The sequence below is a fragment of the Oncorhynchus mykiss genome, chromosome 9 (genome assembly GCF_013265735.2).
Source record: "Oncorhynchus mykiss isolate Arlee chromosome 9, USDA_OmykA_1.1, whole genome shotgun sequence".
Classification (NCBI taxonomy): Eukaryota; Metazoa; Chordata; class Actinopteri; order Salmoniformes; family Salmonidae; genus Oncorhynchus; species Oncorhynchus mykiss.
This window is the reverse complement of record NC_048573.1, coordinates 70778307-70797082: the sequence shown is the minus strand read 5'-3', so window position 1 is coordinate 70797082 and position 18776 is coordinate 70778307. Positions and strand designations below refer to the sequence as shown.

General features: G+C 41.6%; 1 protein-coding gene across 1 annotated transcript; it reads right to left on the bottom strand.

The window, feature by feature from the left end:
- Positions 1-12235: 12235 nt before the first annotated feature.
- On the bottom strand, positions 12236-18742 carry fam50a (family with sequence similarity 50 member A). The gene is made up of 13 exons (XM_021616928.2): positions 18404-18742; positions 18153-18237; positions 17926-18025; positions 17637-17776; positions 17460-17536; positions 14572-14638; positions 14342-14403; positions 14125-14201; positions 13744-13798; positions 13604-13652; positions 13424-13494; positions 13203-13313; positions 12236-12646 (listed from the first exon to the last, which is right to left on the bottom strand). The coding sequence occupies exons 1-13, from the start codon at positions 18512-18514 to the stop codon at positions 12638-12640; spliced, it is 1014 nt and encodes a 337-aa protein (XP_021472603.1). The 5' UTR covers positions 18515-18742; the 3' UTR covers positions 12236-12637.
- Between the last annotated feature and the right edge of the window lie 34 nt (positions 18743-18776).

Here is an 18776-nt window from a genome sequence, read left to right as displayed (position 1 = left end):
ATTTCCCCATAGGTTTTGTCCAACGAACCATGTTCGGAGTTAGTGCCTCTCTATACACTGTATTACATATTGGGCTAGAGAGGGGCAAAACCTTACCGTCTCAGCTAAAGTGGGGTGAAAAAAGTAGTAGTAGTAGGGTCTCTACTAATCAAATATGTTTAGGTTTTGAGAGGGACTCTCATACATATTCAGCAGCATGGCATACTCCCCCTCCTTTTAAATAGGTTTGAACCAATGATTTATATACAGTATACACTGAATCAGAGGTACTCAAGATTTATATACAATATACACTGGATCAGAGGTACTCAAGATTTATATACAATATACACTGGATCAGAGGTACTCAAGATTTATATACAATATACACTGGATCAGAGGTACTCAGGATTTATATACAATATACACTGGATCAGAGGTACTCAGGATTTATATACAATATACACTGGATCAGTTGTGATGTTTATATGTTGTTGTGTGTTTATATGATATCCTACAATTTATTTGTCTGGACCCACGATCCGTATTGATCCCGTTCTTGGTCCAGATACGGACCGCCAGTCGAGTATGAGGGCACTAGATGACTGATAGGGGGCACTAGATGACTGATAGGGGGCACTAGATCACTGATAGGGGGCACTAGATGACTGGTAGGGGGCACTAGATGACTGATAGGGGGCACTAGATGACTAATAGGGGGCACTAGATGACTGGTAGGGGGCACTAGATGACTGATAGGGGTCAGTAGATGACTGATAGGGGCCAGTAGATGACTGATAGGGGGCACTAGATGACTGATAGGGGGCACTAGATGACTGATAGGGGTCAGTAGATGACTGATAGGGGCACTAGATGACTGATAGGGGGCACTAGATGACTGATAGGGGGCACTAGATGACTGATAGGGGGCACTAGATCACTGATAGGGGGCACTAGATGACTGGTAGGGGGCACTAGATGACTGATAGGGGGCACTAGATGACTGATAGGGGGCACTAGATGACTGGTAGGGGTCAGTAGATGACTGATAGGGGTCAGTAGATGACTGATAGGGGGCACTAGGTGACTGATAGGGCACTAGACTGATAGGGGGCACTAGATAACTGATTGGGGCACTAGATAACTGATAGGGGGCACCAGATGACTGATAGGGGCACCAGATGACTGATAGGGGCACTAGATGACTGATAGGGGTCGGTAGATGACTGATAGGGGTCACTAGATGACTGATAGGGGTCAGTAGATGACTGATAGGGGTCAGTAGATAACTGATAGGGGTCAGTAGATGACTGATAGGGGTCAGTAGATGACTGATAGGGGTCAGTAGATAACTGATTGGGGTCAGTAGTTTACTGATAGGGGTCAGTAGATGACTGATAGGGGTCAGTAGATGACTGATAGGGGTCAGTAGATGACTGATAGGGGTCAGTAGATGACTGATAGGGGTCAGTAGATAACTGATTGGGGCACTAGATAACTGATAGGGGGCACTAGATAACTGATAGGGGCACTAGATAACTGATTGGGGTCAGTAGTTTACTGATAGGGGTCAGTAGATGACTGATAGGGGTCAGTAGATGACTGATAGGGGTCAGTAGATGACTGATAGGGGTCAGTAGATGACTGATAGGGGGCACTAGATAACTGATTGGGGCACTAGATAACTGATAGGGGGCACTAGATGACTGATAGGGGTCAGTAGATAACTGATAGGGGTCAGTAGATGACTGATAGGGGTCAGTAGATAACTGATAGGGGTCAGTAGATGACTGATAGGGGTCAGTAGATAACTGATAGGGGTCAGTAGATGACTGATAGGGGTCAGTAGATAACTGATAGGGGTCAGTAGATAACTGATAGGGGTCAGTAGATAACTGATAGGGGTCAGTAGATAACTGATAGGGGGCACTATGCTCACACGCATTTATTAATTTCTTCATTAATGTTTTCTATTACAGACACCTTAAGGCATGCTTTTAAATTATATTATGTGAGTTAAACATGAAAAAAAAATATATAAAAACATTTTCATTAAAGTATATATATCTTTTTTTTACAGATTACTAATGTTACTGTCTCCACTTAAACTAAATACTTAGACACATGTCATTTTGAAACATTGAACTGAACTACTGTAGGATTCCATTCATTCCTATGGAGGACTGCTTGTTCTGGGGAGTACCAATATGGCCGACCAGCGGCTTCAAAGCCTCTCATTGGCCAATACATAGAATCAGTCATCTGGGTTTTATATGTACTCTGAACAAAAATATAAACAAGTCAATTGAAATAAGGCCCTTATCTAGAGATTTCACATGACTGGGAATACAGATATGCATATGTTGCTCAGAGATATCAAAACAAAACAAAAAAAAGTAAGAGCATGGATCAGAAAATCAGTCAGTATTTGGTGTGAGCACCATTTGCTTCATGCAGAGACATCTCCTTCACATAGAGCTGATCAAACTGTTGATTGTGGCCTGTGGAATGTTGTCCCACTTCTTTTCAATGGCTGAGTGAAGGTGCTGGATATTGGTGGGAACTGGAACGCGATGTCGTACGCATCGATCCAGATCATGCTCAATAAGGTGACATGTCTGGTGAGTATGCAGGCCATAGGAGAAGTGGGACATTTTCAGCTTCCAGGAATTGTGTACAGATCCTTGCGACATGGGGCTGTGCATTATCATGCTGAAACATGATGTGATGTCAGTGGATGAATGGTACGGTATGTGCATTAAAATTTACATCGATAAAATGCAATTGTGTTCGTTGTCCTTATGCCTGTCCATACCATAACCCCACTGCCACCATAGGGCACTCTCTTCAGCAAACCCCTTTACCCACACAACGCCATACGCGTGGTCTGCGGTTGTGAGGCCGGTTAGACGTACTGCCAAATTCTCTAAAACAACGTTGGAGGTACCTTATGTTTGAGAAATTAACATTAAATTCTCTGGCAACAGCTCTGGTGGACATTGCTGCAATCATCATGTCAATTGCACGCTCCCTCAACTTGAGACATCTGTGGTATTGTGTTGTGTGACAAAATTGCACATTTTAGAGTGGCCTTTTATTGTCCCCAGCACAAGGTGCACATATGTAATGATCATGCTGTTTAATCAGCTTCTTGATATGCCACACCTGGTGGATGGATTATCTTGGAAAGGGAGAAATGTTCACTAACAGCAACGTAAACAAATTTGTACACAGAAATATGCTTTTTGTGCATATCGAAAATGTCTGAGATCTTTTATTTTAGCTCATGAAACATGGGACCAACACTTTACATATTGCGTTTATATTTGTGTTCAATATACATCATTGGTTTGAACATACAAGTATTTGTGTAAACTTTCTAAATAAATTCTGGTATATGTATTTTCCCTAGGTAGTTGCATTGCTGTGCAAAATGTTTCCAAAGTTTAGCTTATTTTTGCAGGTGGGACTCTTATTTTGAGAAATAAATTACACGTTTGTGCTGCCAGCATAAAATCCTGCTGCTAGCAGAATGGAGAAAACCTATTCAGCTGGCAAACTCAATTGACTGGGCAAGCCAATCAAAATCCAGTTTCTGAATCCGCAGCTTTCTATGTAAAATAAAATCAAGGAATAAAATCAAATGTAGCTTATTGAAAAGAGAAGCTATATTAATTGGATTGCTACTTTTTTTCTGGATTGAAGGAAGTGACTGTCAAATTAGTTTATATTCTATCTTTAGTTTATAATCTTAACCGGAAGACAGTCAGACCGTTAATAAACAGGTTAACAGCGGCCACTAGCGGCTGTTCGGGCTAGCTAAATAAATAAATATGACCATTATCATGACATAGCACGTACAACACACAGTACAATAAAATACATCTGGATTTTGTATTTATTAAATTAAATGTAAGATCACATATCATACAACAATTTTTACAACAATCAGAATTTCCTCATCTCAATTTCCTCATTATAGTCTGTTTCAACATCTCAAAAGAGTTAAATCTGTTGGCCGGGGTGTAGAGATCAATCTGTTGGCCGGCGTGTGGAGATCAATCTGTTGGCCGGGGTGGGAGATCAATCTGTGGGCAGCATGCATAGAGATCAATCTGTTGGCCGGGGTGTGGAGATCAATCTGTTGGCCGGGTTGTGGAGATCAATCTGTTGGCCGGGGTGTGGGGATCAATCTGTTGGCCGGAGTGTGGAGATCAATCTGTTGGCCGGAGTGTGGAGATCAATCTGTTGGCCGGAGTGTGGAGATCAATCTGTTGGCCGGGGTGTGGAGATCAATCTGTTGGCAGTGTAGAGATCAAGCTGTTGGCCGGAGTGTGGAGGTCAATCTGTTGGCCGGCGTGTGGAGATCAATCTGTGGGCAGTGTAGAGATCAATCTGTTGGCTGGGGTGTGGAGATCAACCTGTTGGCCGTTGTGTGGAGATCAATCTGTTGGCCGGCGTGTGGAGATCAATCTGTTGGCCGGGGTGGGAGATCAACCTGTTGGCCGGGGTGTGGAGATCAATCTGTTGGCCGGAGTGTGGAGATCAATCTGTTGGCAGTGTGGAGATCAATCTGTTGGCAGTGTAGAGATCAATCTGTTGGCCGGGGTGTGGAGATCAACCTGTTGGCCGGGGTGTGGAGATCAATCTGTTGGCCGGAGTGTGGAGATCAAACTGTTGGCAGTGTAGAGATCAATCTGTTGGCCGGGGTGTGGAGATCAATCTGGTGGCAGTGTAGAGATCAATCTGTCGGCAGTGTAAAGATCAATCTGTGGGCAGTGTAGAGATCAATCTGTGGACAGTGTAGAGATCAATCTGTGGACAGTGTAGAGATCAATCTGTGGACAGTGTAGAGATCAATCTGTGGACAGTGTAGAGATCAATCTGTGGGCCGGGATGTAGAGATCTGAACAAACTGTACAGTCGGATGTATTTTCTTGAGAGATATGTTAACGTGGTAATTTATTTACAACAAAATGTACATGCCAAAATCATCTCATGAAAATGTATAGATTTCAATATTTCTTTACTCCAGTTTGCTGGTATCCTCTGAGACTAGTGAATCTAAAATGATCCACCATAGCCCATGGCCAACCCTTATCGCAGCACATATAACACACCAAGAACATAGTCCTTTTAACATATAAAAACAAGGCCATTTTTAAAACCTTATTTTGGTTCACCAGTCACAGAATAGTTCCCCATTGAGGACCACTTTGGAAACAGCTTTTTTAATTCATACTTTGTACATTGTTGTATATGTTTTTTTTACACAAATAAATTCCATTCAGCAGTCCCGGTCGTTCTAAACCAATGGCCACTGAGTTTGCAGAGCCCAACTGGGATGATGCCACTCATTACACCTATGGCCCAGTTTGTCCCGTGTGGCTCTCAGCTGGTAGAGCAAGGCGCTTGCAACGCCGGTGTTGTGGGTTCAGTTCCCACGGTGGACCAGTACAAAAATATATGGACTCACTACTGTAAATCACTCTGGATGAGAGTGTCAGCTAAATGACATAACTAAATGACATACAGTGCCTTGCGAAAGTATTCGGCCCCCTTGAACTTTGTGACCTTTTGCCACATTTCAGGCTTCAAACATAAAGATATAAAACTGTATTTTTTTGTGAAGAATCAACAACAAGTGGGACACAATCATAAAGTGGAACGACATTTATTGGATATTTCAAACTTTTTTAACAAATCAAAAACTGAAAAATTGGGCGTGCAAAATTATTCAGCCCCCTTAAGTTAATACTTTGTAGCGCCACCTTTTGCTGCGATTACAGCTGTAAGTCGCTTGGGGTATGTCTCTATCAGTTTTGCACATTGAGAGACTGACATTTTTTCCCATTCCTCCTTGCAAAACAGCTCGAGCTCAGTGAGGTTGGATGGAGAGCATTTGTGAACAGCAGTTTTCAGTTCTTTCCACAGATTCTCGATTGGATTCAGGTCTGGACTTTGACTTGGCCACTCTAACACCTGGATATGTTTATTTTTGAACCATTCCATTGTAGATTTTGCTTTATGTTTTGGATCATTGTTTTGTTGGAAGACAAATCTCCGTCCCAGTCTCAGGTCTTTTGCAGACTCCATCAGGTTTTCTTCCAGAATGGTCCTGTATTTGGCTCCATCCATCTTCCCATCAATTTTAACCATCTTCCCTGTCCCTGCTGAAGAAAAGCAGGCCCAAACCATGATGCTGCCACCACCATGTTTGACAGTGGGGATGGTGTGTTCAGCTGTGTTGCTTTTACGCCAAACATAACGTTTTGCATTGTTGCCAAAAAGTTCCATTTTGGTTTTTTGGCTGCATCTCTGATCAGTCTTCTCCTTGTATGAGCTGAAAGTTTAGAGGGACGGCCAGGTCTTGGTAGATTTGCAGTGGTCTGATACTCCTTCCATTTCAATATTATTGCTTGCACAGTGCTCCTTGGGATGTTTAAAGCTTGGGAAATCTTTTTGTATCCAAATCCGGCTTTAAACTTCTTCACAACAGTATCTCGGACCTGCCTGGTGTGTTCCTTGTTCTTCATGATGCTCTCTGCGCTTTTAACGGACCTCTGAGACTATCACAGTGCAGGTGCATTTATACGGAGACTTGATTACACACAGGTGGATTGTATTTATCATCAATAGTCATTTAGGTCAACATTGGATCATTCAGAAATCCTCACTGAACTTCTGGAGAGAGTTTGCTGCACTGAAAGTAAAGGGGCTGAATAATTTTGCACACCCAATTTTTCAGTTTTTGATTTGTTAAAAAAGTTTGAAATATCCAATAAATGTCGTTCCACTTCATGATTGTGTCCCACTTGTTGTTGATTCTTCACAAAAAAATACAGCTTTATATCTTTATGTTTGAAGCCTGAAATGTGGCAAAAGGTCGCAAAGTTCAAGGTGGCCGAATACTTTCGCAAGGTACTGTAACTAAATGACTCAGCTAAATATTTGTCTTGCTCTTTTACTTCCCTTTTCATCAGATCAATACCCGTGCGGTACATTTGGTAGGTGTGGCATGATCAATATGGGTTTGACCGTTTAAAATGACAGTGCAGCGTGACATACCTAATCGCCCTTCGGGGACACTATAATCACAATGTTCTTCAACTGGTCGTTCAGTACCGTTTCCATTGAATTTACTGGATAATGGTTCATTGTAAATAAACGGTAAAATCAAATGAAACGTTGTCATAGTGGAAGCAAACGGTGTCAGTGAACAATGTTCCTGTGTTCCATTTATGTCCAACAGCATGCGGTACTGTATAGTATGAGGAAGATTTACTGTGTGTGGAGAACATTTTTTTGCTGCGGTAGAATTGATCCCACAAGTCAGGAACTGGCAAGGCCATCAAAGCGACAGCATACTGGGCCCCCAGGGCTAGAAGCGAGGAAGGTGTCTGACTGGTACCCCTACAGTACAACACCAGTAAACACTGTTAGACGACGTGGGAATCTTGAAAAGACAACACTTGTTTTTATTGGCCCAATAACTTCAATCATTCTTACTCTAAATCGTGTTCACTTGACAATAGTTTTCCTTTGTTACCTTTCAGTGAGCATAGTGTATACCACTTTATGTAAGAACCTGGAGAGGTTTACCTTTATAAAAATAGGGTCATGTAAGCATGGTGTCCAATCCTTTTGGGCATGTGAGGCAGAGATAGAGAGATATTGCTGTGAAAGAGAAAGAGCTGACAGGCGATATGAGATCCTCCCACGACCTGGAAGCCAGGGAGCTCACTTATACTCTCAGCAAGGACTGAGAGTATAAGTGAGACAGTATCAGAATGGGTAATTAACAACAACAAAAACTACGGGTCTTAAATACATCTTAAATACAGCCATTTGATTAGATGTTCAGGAGTCTTATGGCTTGGGGGTAGAAGCTGTTTAGAAGCCTCTTGGTCCTAGACTTGGCGCTCCGGTACCACTTGCCGTGTGGTAAGTAGCAGAGAGAACAGTCTATGACTAGACAATTTGTAGGGCCTTCCTCTGACACCGCCTGGTATAGAGGTCCTGGAAGGCAGGAAGCTTGGCCCCAGTGATGCACTGGGCCGTACCCACTACCCTCTGTAGTGCCTTGCGGTCGGAGGCCGAGCAGTTGCCATACCCTATTTTCCTTGGTGCCCCGACTTCCTAGTTAATTACAGTTACATGATTAATCAGTTTAATCGCATAATAATAATTACAGAGAGTCATTTGATAAAGATGAATCTTCAGTTTAATGATGCCAACGACAATTTAATATTCTATTTTCAGTGAAATCACATTCTCTAAAAGTTTTAGTGGGTTTTGTGGACTTTAAACAACCAATTGTAATGACCACTACATTGGTTCTACAGTATATGATTGATAATTCGAAGAAAATGTTTGTATCTTGTTTGGCCTTACCAAACTGTCTGGGTTGCCAGGAGACAATGAGTGTGTCATATTTAGGATTCTGATCAGCTACGAACTCAGTCACATCTTGTGGAGCGCGGACATAATGCTGTGGCACACATCTGTCCACCCAGAAAGAAAAAAACATGGCCACTGAACACAACCTGGGGAAGATTATGCTAAGAATAGGATCATTGTAATAATGATTAAAATGAACAAACAGCTTTAAAATACAACTCTAAAATGGCCATGGTAGACATGCAAGAATATCGTATAGTAAATTAAAACAATTGTGACAGGCACTACAGTCTATGACACCTTGACCTATTCAGAGGTAAATTCTTAACATTCTTCAAAATCTGAAAACAAACATCACAAGTGAAAAGACAGAACGTTAACACTTAAGTTGTTTTTGGTTCGGTCTTCAGAAATAACAGACAACGGCTCCTTCTCGTCTCACTTACAGTGCCTTGCGAAAGTATTCGGCCCCCTTGAACTTTGCGACCTTTTGCCACATTTCAGGCTTCAAACATAAAGATATAAAACTGTATATTTTTGTGAAGAATCAACAACAAGTGGGACACAATCATGAAGTGGAACCACATTTATTGGATATTTCAAACTTTTTTAACAAATCAAAAACTGAAAAATTGGGCGTGCAAAATTATTCAGCCCCTTTACTTTCAGTGCAGCAAACTCTCTCCAGAAGGTCAGTGAGGATCTCTGAATGATCCAATGTTGACCTAAATGACTAATGATGATAAATACAATCCACCTGTGTGTAATCAAGTCTCCGTATAAATGCACCTGTACTGTGATAGTCTCAGAGGTCCGTTAAAAGCGCAGAGAGCTTCATGAAGAACAAGGAACACACCAGGCAGGTCCGAAATACTGTTGTGAAGAAGTTTAAAGCCGGATTTGGATACAAAAAGATTTCCCAAGCTTTAAACATCCCAAGGAGCACTGTGCAAGCGATAATATTGAAATGGAAGGAGTATCAGACCACTGCAAATCTACCAAGACCTGGCCGTCCCTCTAAACTTTCAGCTCATACAAGGAGAAGACTGATCAGAGATGCAGCCAAGAGGCCCATGATCACTCTGGATGAACTGCAGAGATCTACAGCTGAGGTGGGAGACACTGTCCATAGGACAACAATCAGTCGTATATTGCACAAATCTGGCCTTTATGGAAGAGTGGCAAGAAGAAAGCCATTTCTTAAAGATATCCATATAAAGTGTTGTTTAAAGTTTGCCACAAGCCACCTGGGAGACACACCAAACATGTGGAAGAAGGTGCTCTGGTCAGATGAAACCAAAATTGAACTTTTTGGCAACAATGCAAAACGTTATGTTTGGCGTAAAAGCAACACAGCTCATCACCCTGAACACACCATCCCCACTGTCAAACATGGTTGTGGCAGCATCATGGTTTGGGCCTGCTTTTCTTCAGCAGGGACAGGGAAGATGGTTAAAATTGATGGGAAGATGGATGGAGCCAAATACAGGACCATTCTGGAAGAAAACCTGATGGGAGTCTGCGAAAGACCTGAGACTGGGACGGAGATTTGTCTTCCAACAAGACAATGATCCAAAACATAAAGCAAAATCTACAATGGAATGGTTCAAAAATAAACATATCCAGGTGTTAGAGTGGCCAAGCCAAAGTCCAGACCTGAATCCAATCGAGAATCTGTGGAAAGAACTGAAAACTGCTGTTCACAAATGCTCTCCATCCAACCTCACTGAGCTCGAGCTGTTTTGCAAGGAGGAATGGGAAAAAATGTCAGTCTCTCGATGTGCAAAACTGATAGAGACATACCCCAAGCGACTTACAGCTGTAATCGCAGCAAAAGGTGGCGCTACAAAGTATTAACTGAAGGGGGCTGAATAATTTTGCACGCCCAATTTTTCAGTTTTTGATTTGTTAAAAAAGTTTGAAATATCCAATAAATGTCGTTCCACTTCATGATTGTGTCCCACTTGTTGTTGATTCTTCACAAAAAAATACAGTTTTATATCTTTATGTTTGAAGCCTGAAATGTGGCAAAAGGTCGCAAAGTTCAAGGGGGCCGAATACTTTCGCAAGGCACTGTATGTGCAATACAGTGCCTTGTGCAGTGACACATACCATCGTAGAAGATACCTTCAAGGTATAAGGTCTGTAGGGTGAAACCATTCCATCGTAGAAGATACCTTCAAGGTATAAGGTCTGTAGGGTGAAACTGTTAATTCTGACACGCACTTCTTGTACCTCAAAATGCCTCGGCAGAGGAAATGGGTTCTTCCAACATAAGATGGTGCATGAGAGGACAGGATATACATACATTATTTGGCGTCACAATAAATCCAATTCCCAAGGAGAGATTAGATATTTTTCCTAAAACAACTTCTATCACAAGAGAGTATGTATAGGTATATAGGCGTAATGGAACTAACGATGTATGTCACAGTGAATAGGTAAACACAGAGGTGGAGGAGCCCAACGGTCTGATCCTTTTCTTTACTCGCTGATTATTGGTTATCTGGAAGGCATTGTTACCCATAGGGCGGCGCACAATTGGCCCAGCGTCGTCCGGGTTAGGGTTTGGCCGGGGTAGGCAGTCATAGAAAATAAGTTGTTCTTAACTAACTTGCCTATTTAAATAAAAAGGTTAAATAAATACTCTTACGAGGGAACCAAACACAGCTGGAGTAAATTAGAAAACATTAACAGCCCGAGGCAAAGGCCTTCAACTGTCAGCTAGGTAGTATAGCAGGTAGACTAATGGCCTCCATCATGCTCACTAGCATTGCACGCTTTGGATAAAATGTCTGCTAAATGGCATATTGTTACGTCCTAAAGAGGGGAGAAATGACCATACGAGGGTAAAAACGACACACTTCCAATCACAGTTCTACTCTAAATCAACTCTACAATGAATCATTAAAAAAAGTCCTTCACTTATCCAGGTTCTGTAATCCTGCATGGCCATCCTTCACTTATCCAGGTTCTGTAATCCTGCATGGCCATCCTTCACTTATCCAGGTTCTGTAATCCTGCATGGCCATCCTTCACTTATCCAGGTTCTTTAATCCTGCATGGCCATCCTTCACTTATCCAGGTTCTGTAATCCTGCATGGCCATCCTTCACTTATCCAGGTTCTGTAATCCTGCATGGCCATCCTTCACTTATCCAGGTTCTGTAATCCTGCATGGCCATCCTTCACTTATCCAGGTTCTGTAATCAAGCATGGCCATCCTTCACTTATCCAGGTTCTGTAATCCTGCATGGCCATCCTTCACTTATCCAGGTTCTGTAATCCTGCATGGCCATCCTTCACTTATCCAGGTTCTTTAATACTGCATGGCCATCCTTCACTTATCCAGGTTCTGTAATCCTGCATGGACATCCTTCACTTATCCAGGTTCTGTAATCCTGCATGGCCATCCTTCACTTATCCAGGTTCTTTAATACTGCATAGCCATCCTTCACTGGTCGCAGTTGCCCTGGTAACATTTCAGCAATGCTAATGATAAAACTTATGGTAAAATATGATAAATAAAATATGATAAAAACCTGGCATATAAGTGTATAGCACCAGAAATAGAAGCATTTCTTCACCTGACACGTATACTTTGTCAGAGGACCTGGAAACAGTTGAAGCTGCCAAAATATTGCCCAAAGTTACAATCAAGTCAACAAGTCGTGGTCCAGAAAAATACGGCCTGATTCCTCCTGTATGTGCAGGGATGGGCGACTGGCGGGCCGGGACCCTCTTTTGTAGCTCAAACGACAAGTTGACAGTATTGTTCCATTTCTTCAATTATCTTTAACAGCCGAGTCTTACAATAGTAACGGAGATGCCAAACAAACCACATTCAGGACACTTATTACAATAAACAAGGCCAAATAAAAATGTTGTTTTTAATAATATAAATTAGTAAAGTTGATCGAATTTAATTAACACAGTGAACAGCGTCCAAGTGTAGGTTTGTTTTGTTTTTTGTTATTTTTAAATGATTTGGGATCACACATTTTCATAGAAATTAAAGCAGTAATATTTCATAAACAGAATGGTTATGTTATGGTAAAGAAATCACTATGGTTTGTTAGGCAACAACACTTTGGGGAAATGAAAAAAAAAAAAGGTTGAGGAGTAACAATGAAGAGAAACTTAATGATTTAAAGTGAACATAGTTTATCAATCTGAAAGTAAAATGCTTCTGACAATACATTAACAGTAAAACATGGGGGAAAAAATGTGTGTCCAGAAAGATCCCGAAGACAATATTTTCACCGGATCTGAAAAACAAGAAATACAAAAAAATATATTTAATTTAAGTTGCATCATCTTCATGTTTTACGATAAACCTCTCAACTTCATATCCATTCTTTACCTAATAATAAACGTTTTGGGCTATAATGATTCTATTATTGATAATAGGCCTATATTTGCTATTTCCTACATGTTTAATGAACTAAATAACAGCTGAAAGTGAACAGGCCCATATGCATGCAGCTCTGTAAGCGTCGACACTCATACAACGTCATGTGGAGAATACTTATGAAACTATCCTGTTCGTTTCGGCCCAAAAGTTGGAAAAGGGTATAAATCACAAGCCATTAAATGCACGATGATCTATCCAGCCAATGATGCTACATTCTTTTGCTGTTTCATTTGTACACCGTGACGTTGTGATTGGCCACAGCAGGAAATAATGTAGAGGAACACATTACATCACACTCGACATAAACCTAGAATACCAATCAGATCGTTTGATAAAACTATAAGAAAGCAATTATAATATTCCTACGTAGATATTGACAAGTGTGTTAAGGTTAGGAGATCACCACTCACGGTGTATTTGTCCCATTTCTTCTCTGGGTCGTAGGGCTCCCAGCGGCTAGCAGGGAAGATGTGCTTGTTCTTCTCATACCAGCACCTCAGCACCACTTTACCTGCGTGAGACTACGACACACCAAGGACACTCGTTGTTGTTAACGCTGCTGCACTGGCAAATAACTTGGATTCAAAACACACTTGGATATTGAATATTACAACAATACGGATCTCCTCACCTCGTCTTTTTCAACAGTGGCGTCGTTCACCAGCCGAATGTCATCGTGGACATCAAAGCTGAAGAGTGGACCTGTAGTGGAATAATATATATATATGATATAATGCCATCAGTGAAGTTACATAAATGTTTAAATATAACGGCGATTTTTAGATGACCTTTGAAGTCACCACTGGCTCACCAGATTTGCCTCGAGCTTTTGTCACAATGAAGTCATAGAAACTGTGATGCTAGAACATAAAACAGAGATAATTGTTCAGTTTAATATGCAGAAGAGACGTACATGTATAATAGTTCAGATCGGTGTACAGCAGCACTCACATGTGGGATGATCAGATCCTCTTTGATGTACATCAGCTGCTCGACACCAGCAGCCCTACAAAGACCCCCCAACCTTTTACAACCTTCCTTCATAAAGAATAACATTAAAAGGAAATCCTATAAAATGTTAGTGCCAATGGGCACCTAGGGTGTATTCATTAGACGAAGAACGTAGCAAACAGTCACAAAACATTTTTTTTAACAATGGAAACCGTTTACTACAAAACGGAAAATGCTCTGAGATGAAAAACACTTAAAAGTTTTTATTTGACGAATTCAGGTAGGGTCCCTCCCAGTTTCATTTGGTTTGCTTCTGTTTTCTAGTGAATACACCCACCTAGATAAAACCAAAGCCACCACTTCAGTCACATCTACTCTTACCTGAGCTCACTGAAATCTTTCCTCAAGACCTCCAGTGCTTTCTGAAGGAACTGCTGCATGGTATTGCCCTTCTTCATCTGCAGTAAACACACAACAGTGCACACTGATACATGCTATAGTATACAGGTGTGTCTCATGCGACCAAAGTTAATGTATGGCTCCATTTGCTTTCCGGCAGCACATCCATTGCTAAGCAACCGGTTCTCTCTTACTGTACCTTGACAGTCTTACGATGCCCCGATCCATCCCAGTAGGAGAACGTGATCTCAATTTCTTCACCTGCACAGAAGATGTGTCATTATCATGGCATTATCAATAAGTGTCATTATCATGGCAAGGGTAGTGAACTATTCATTCAAGCTCGTCATTACCATTAGGGACCAATATAAAAAGAGCACTGGATGTAATCGTCATGTGTGATTGTCGCGTGTAATCAATCTCTCTTACTCTTGATCTTTTCCTGCTTTCCCTCCCACTCCTGGCGCAGTTCCTCTCGAAGCCGATTCTCCTCCTCCTGAACTCCCAATAATAAACACATTTTAAGCTTGGGTTCTGTGTGTGTACACACACACACACAAACACAACAGTTATATAGTGTATACCCTGGGCTCTGTGTGTGTGAGTGTGTATTTTCAACCATTCAAAAATGTGGGGTCACTTAGAAATGTCCTTGTTTTTGAAAGAAAATCTATATTTTGTCCATTAAAATAACATCTTATTGATCAGAAATACAGTGTAGACATTGTTAATGTCGCAAATAGGCAGAGTTGCAAAGAAAAAGCCATATCTCAGACTGGCCAATAAAAATAAAAGATTAAGTTGGGCAAAAGAACACAGACACTGGACAGAGGAACTCTGCCTAGAAGGCCAGCATCCCGGAGTCGCCTCTTCACTGTTGACGTTGAGACTGGTGTTTTGCGGGTACTATTTACTGAAGCTGCCAGTTGAGGACTTGTGAGGCGTCTGTTTCTCAAACTAGACACTCTAATGTACTTGTCCTCTTGCTCAGTTGTGCACCGGGGCCTCCCACTCCTCTTTCTATTCTGGTTAAAACCAGTTTGCGCTGTTCTGTGACGGCAGTAGTACGCAGCGTTGTACGAGATCTTCAGTTTCTTGGCAATTTCTCGCATGGAATAGCCTTCATTTCTCAGAACAAAGATAGACGGACGAGTTTCAGAAGAAAGTTGTGTGTTTCTGGCCATTTTGAGCCTGTAATTGAACCCACAAATGCTGATGCTCCAGATACTCAACTCGTCTAAAGAAGGCCCGTTTTATTGCTTCTTTAAATCAGTACACCAGTTTTCAGCTGTCCACTAAAAATCAGCCGTTTCCAGCTACAATAGTCATTTACAACATTAACAGTGTCTACACTGTATTTCTGATCAATTTGACGTTATTTTGGCAGACACATTTTTTTTGTTGCTTTTCTTTCAAAGACAAGGACATTTCTAAGTGACCCCAAACTTTTGAACGGTTGTATATATATGCATGTATGCCCACACACAACATTTATATAGTGTATGCCCTGTGTGTTTTATCACACCTTGCTATACTGTGGATGTGTTCTTTAATGGAAGCCTCTCCAACATTGTCCAGGTAGAATCAGGAATTCCCCAGGGCAGCTGTCTTGGCCCCTTACTTTTTCAATATTTACCAATGAAATGCCACAGGCCTTGAGTAAAGCTATGTACAGTGCATTCTGAAATTATTCAGACCGCTTGACTTTTTCCACATTTTGTTAGGTTAGAGCCTTATTATAAAATGTATTAAATTGTTTCCCCCCCTAATCAATCTACACACAATACCCCATAATGATGAAGCAAAAATAGGTTAATATAATTTTTTCAACCTGTATTTAAAAATAAACGGACATATCACATTTACAGAAGTATTCAGACCCTTTACTCTGTGCTTTGCTGAAGCACCTTTGGCAGCGATTACAGCCTCAAGTCTTCTAGGGCATGACACTCTAAGCTCGACACACATGTATTTGAAGAGTTTCTCCCATTCTTCTCTGCAGATCCTCTCTTGCTCTGTCAGGTTGGATGTGGAGCATCGCTGCACAGCTATTTTCCAAGTCTCCCCAGAGATGTTCGATCGGGTTCAAGTCCGGGCCACACAAGGACATTCAGACTTCTCCCAAAGCCACTCCTGTGTTGTCTTGGCTGTGTCTTGGCTTCAGCGCTCTGGAGCAGGTTTTCATCAATAATCCCTCTGTACTTTGCTCTGTTCATCTTTCCCTTAATCCTGACTAGTCTCCCAGTCCCTGCCACTGAAAAACATCCCCACAATACAATGCTGCCAAACCCATGCTTCACCGTAGGGATGGAGCCAGGTTTCCTCCACACGTGACATTTGGCATTCAGACCAGAGTTCAATCTTGGTTTCATCAGAGCAGAGAATCTTGTTTTGCATGGTCTGAGAGTCCTTTTACTGAGGAGTGGCTTCCGTCTGGCCACTCTAACATAAAGGCCTGATTGGTGGAGTGCTGCAGAGATGGTTGTCCTTCTGGAAGGTTCTCAGAGGATCTCTGTCAGGATGAACATCAGGTTCTTGGTCACCTCCCTGACCAAGATCCTCCTCTGATTGCTTAATTTGGCCAGGCGACCAGCTCTAGGAAGAGTCTCGGTGGTTCCAAACTTCTTTCATTTAAGAATGATGGAGGCCACTGTGTTCTTGGGGACCTTCAATGCTGCAGTAATTTTTTGGTACCTTTCCCCAGATCTGTGCCTCGACACAATCCTGTCTTGGAGCTCTACGGACAATTCCTTCGACCTCGTGGCTTGGTTTTTGCTCTGACATGAACTCTCTACTGTGGAACTGTATATAGACCGGTGTGTGCCTTTCCAAATCATGTCCAATCAATTGAATTTACCACATGTGGACTCCAATCAAGTTGGAAAAAAATGAATTTAATCAATTTTAGAATAAGGCTGTGACTAAACTGCTTGGGGTGAACCTGGATTTTGAACTGCCTTGGCAGCAGCTAATAGGGATCATTAATAAATGCAAATACACTCCCTCAATGTAAGGGAGGTTTGATTTGGAGAAAATAAGTGTGACTGGTTGTATATACAGTGCCTTGCGAAAGTATTCGGCCCCCTTGAACTTTATATAATTTTGCACGCCCAATTTTTCAGTTTTTGATTTGTTAAAAAAAAGTTTGAAATATCCAATAAATGTCGTTCCACTTCATGATTGTGTCCCACTTGTTGTTGATTCTTCACAAAAAAATACAGTTTTATATCTTTATGTTTGAAGCCTGAAATGTGGCAAAAGGTCGCAAAGTTCAAGGGGGCCGAATACTTTCGCAAGGCACTGTACATAAGGCTCACCTCTCTGTCCCGGTCTGGCAGGAAACTGGTGTCCACATCTGGGTTCTTCCCTAGCTTCTTCTTCTTAGCGGGGAAATCTTTGGAAGATAAAAGTCAGTATTTATCGATTGTTCTTGGACAATAATATACACACGTATTGTGGCTATAAACAACAGCCTTATTATGAACACCACTCACAGTCCTCTTCCTCCTCCTCCTCCTCTTCCTCCTCAGTCTCCTCTTTCTCCTCCTCTTCATCTTCAGGATTAAAGGATAAACTGGCAATCTTTCTCTTCTGCTCTTCCTTTCTTTTCTTCTCCTTCTGCTTCTCCAGCTTTCTGAAGGTAGACAGAAAGAGAGCCAAGATGAGACACTGACAATAGCTTTTGACTGAAGATTTCACCCATAATCAGGTGTCATTGAGAGATCATTAAAGAGATAGAAAAGTGTCAGGGAATCAAGTAACTCGCGGAATACAGTAACTCACAGCATCAACTCCTTTGATTGCTCCTTCTTGGCCAGTTGCTTTTCTCGTTCTTTCACAAGAGCCTCCTGCCTGGCCTTCATATCATTGAGTGTCACCAGACCTGACAGACAAGGGAAGACCATATTGCAGTAAGATTGTGTTCTTCACAATTATGTATTCAAACATTCATCATTATTTTTAAAAAAAAAGGCAAGTCTGACATGGAAAAAGTTCCATAATATACTTACCAACAGTGCTGGATTTGAGCTCTGCTTCCACCGCATCATAATGAGCTGAGAACTTCTTGTCTATGTTGGACTTGACCATGTTGTCCTGTATGAGATATTCGGGTAGTAAGAGGGGGACACATAGCTAGGAACGTTAAGGCTACTCCTGTAAACAGTCTAGCGCAAAGGCTATATATTGCTCGTTTGATATATTTCAATAACTAGATAGCAGTGAATAAGCAATACTATTACTTAGCTAACAAGGGACTGACCTGAGCAATTTTCTCCTTTAGCTGTGAAAGTTGTTCTCTTTCCTTTTCACGCTTTTTTATCAACTGCATGGCTCTTCCAGCCTCGCTTGCTGCACCTTTGTACTGCGCCATGCCTATATCTTCCCGAGAATCAAACAGCAATAATAATCTGGAGAAAAAAAAGTAGCTAAACGCTACAGTCACAGACAACTTGTCTAAACAACAACTAATCACTGTTTTTATAACAGTGTAGAGCGAAACGTTATTGTAGCTAGATGCTGAAATGTCCTCGCATCATAACAAACACAACCGAAAATGGTCTCGGTGAAGTGCATTCTGGGTAGTGTGCGAATCAGTTTTAAAAAAAGAAAAAGGCCCGTGCAACCACTTCCGG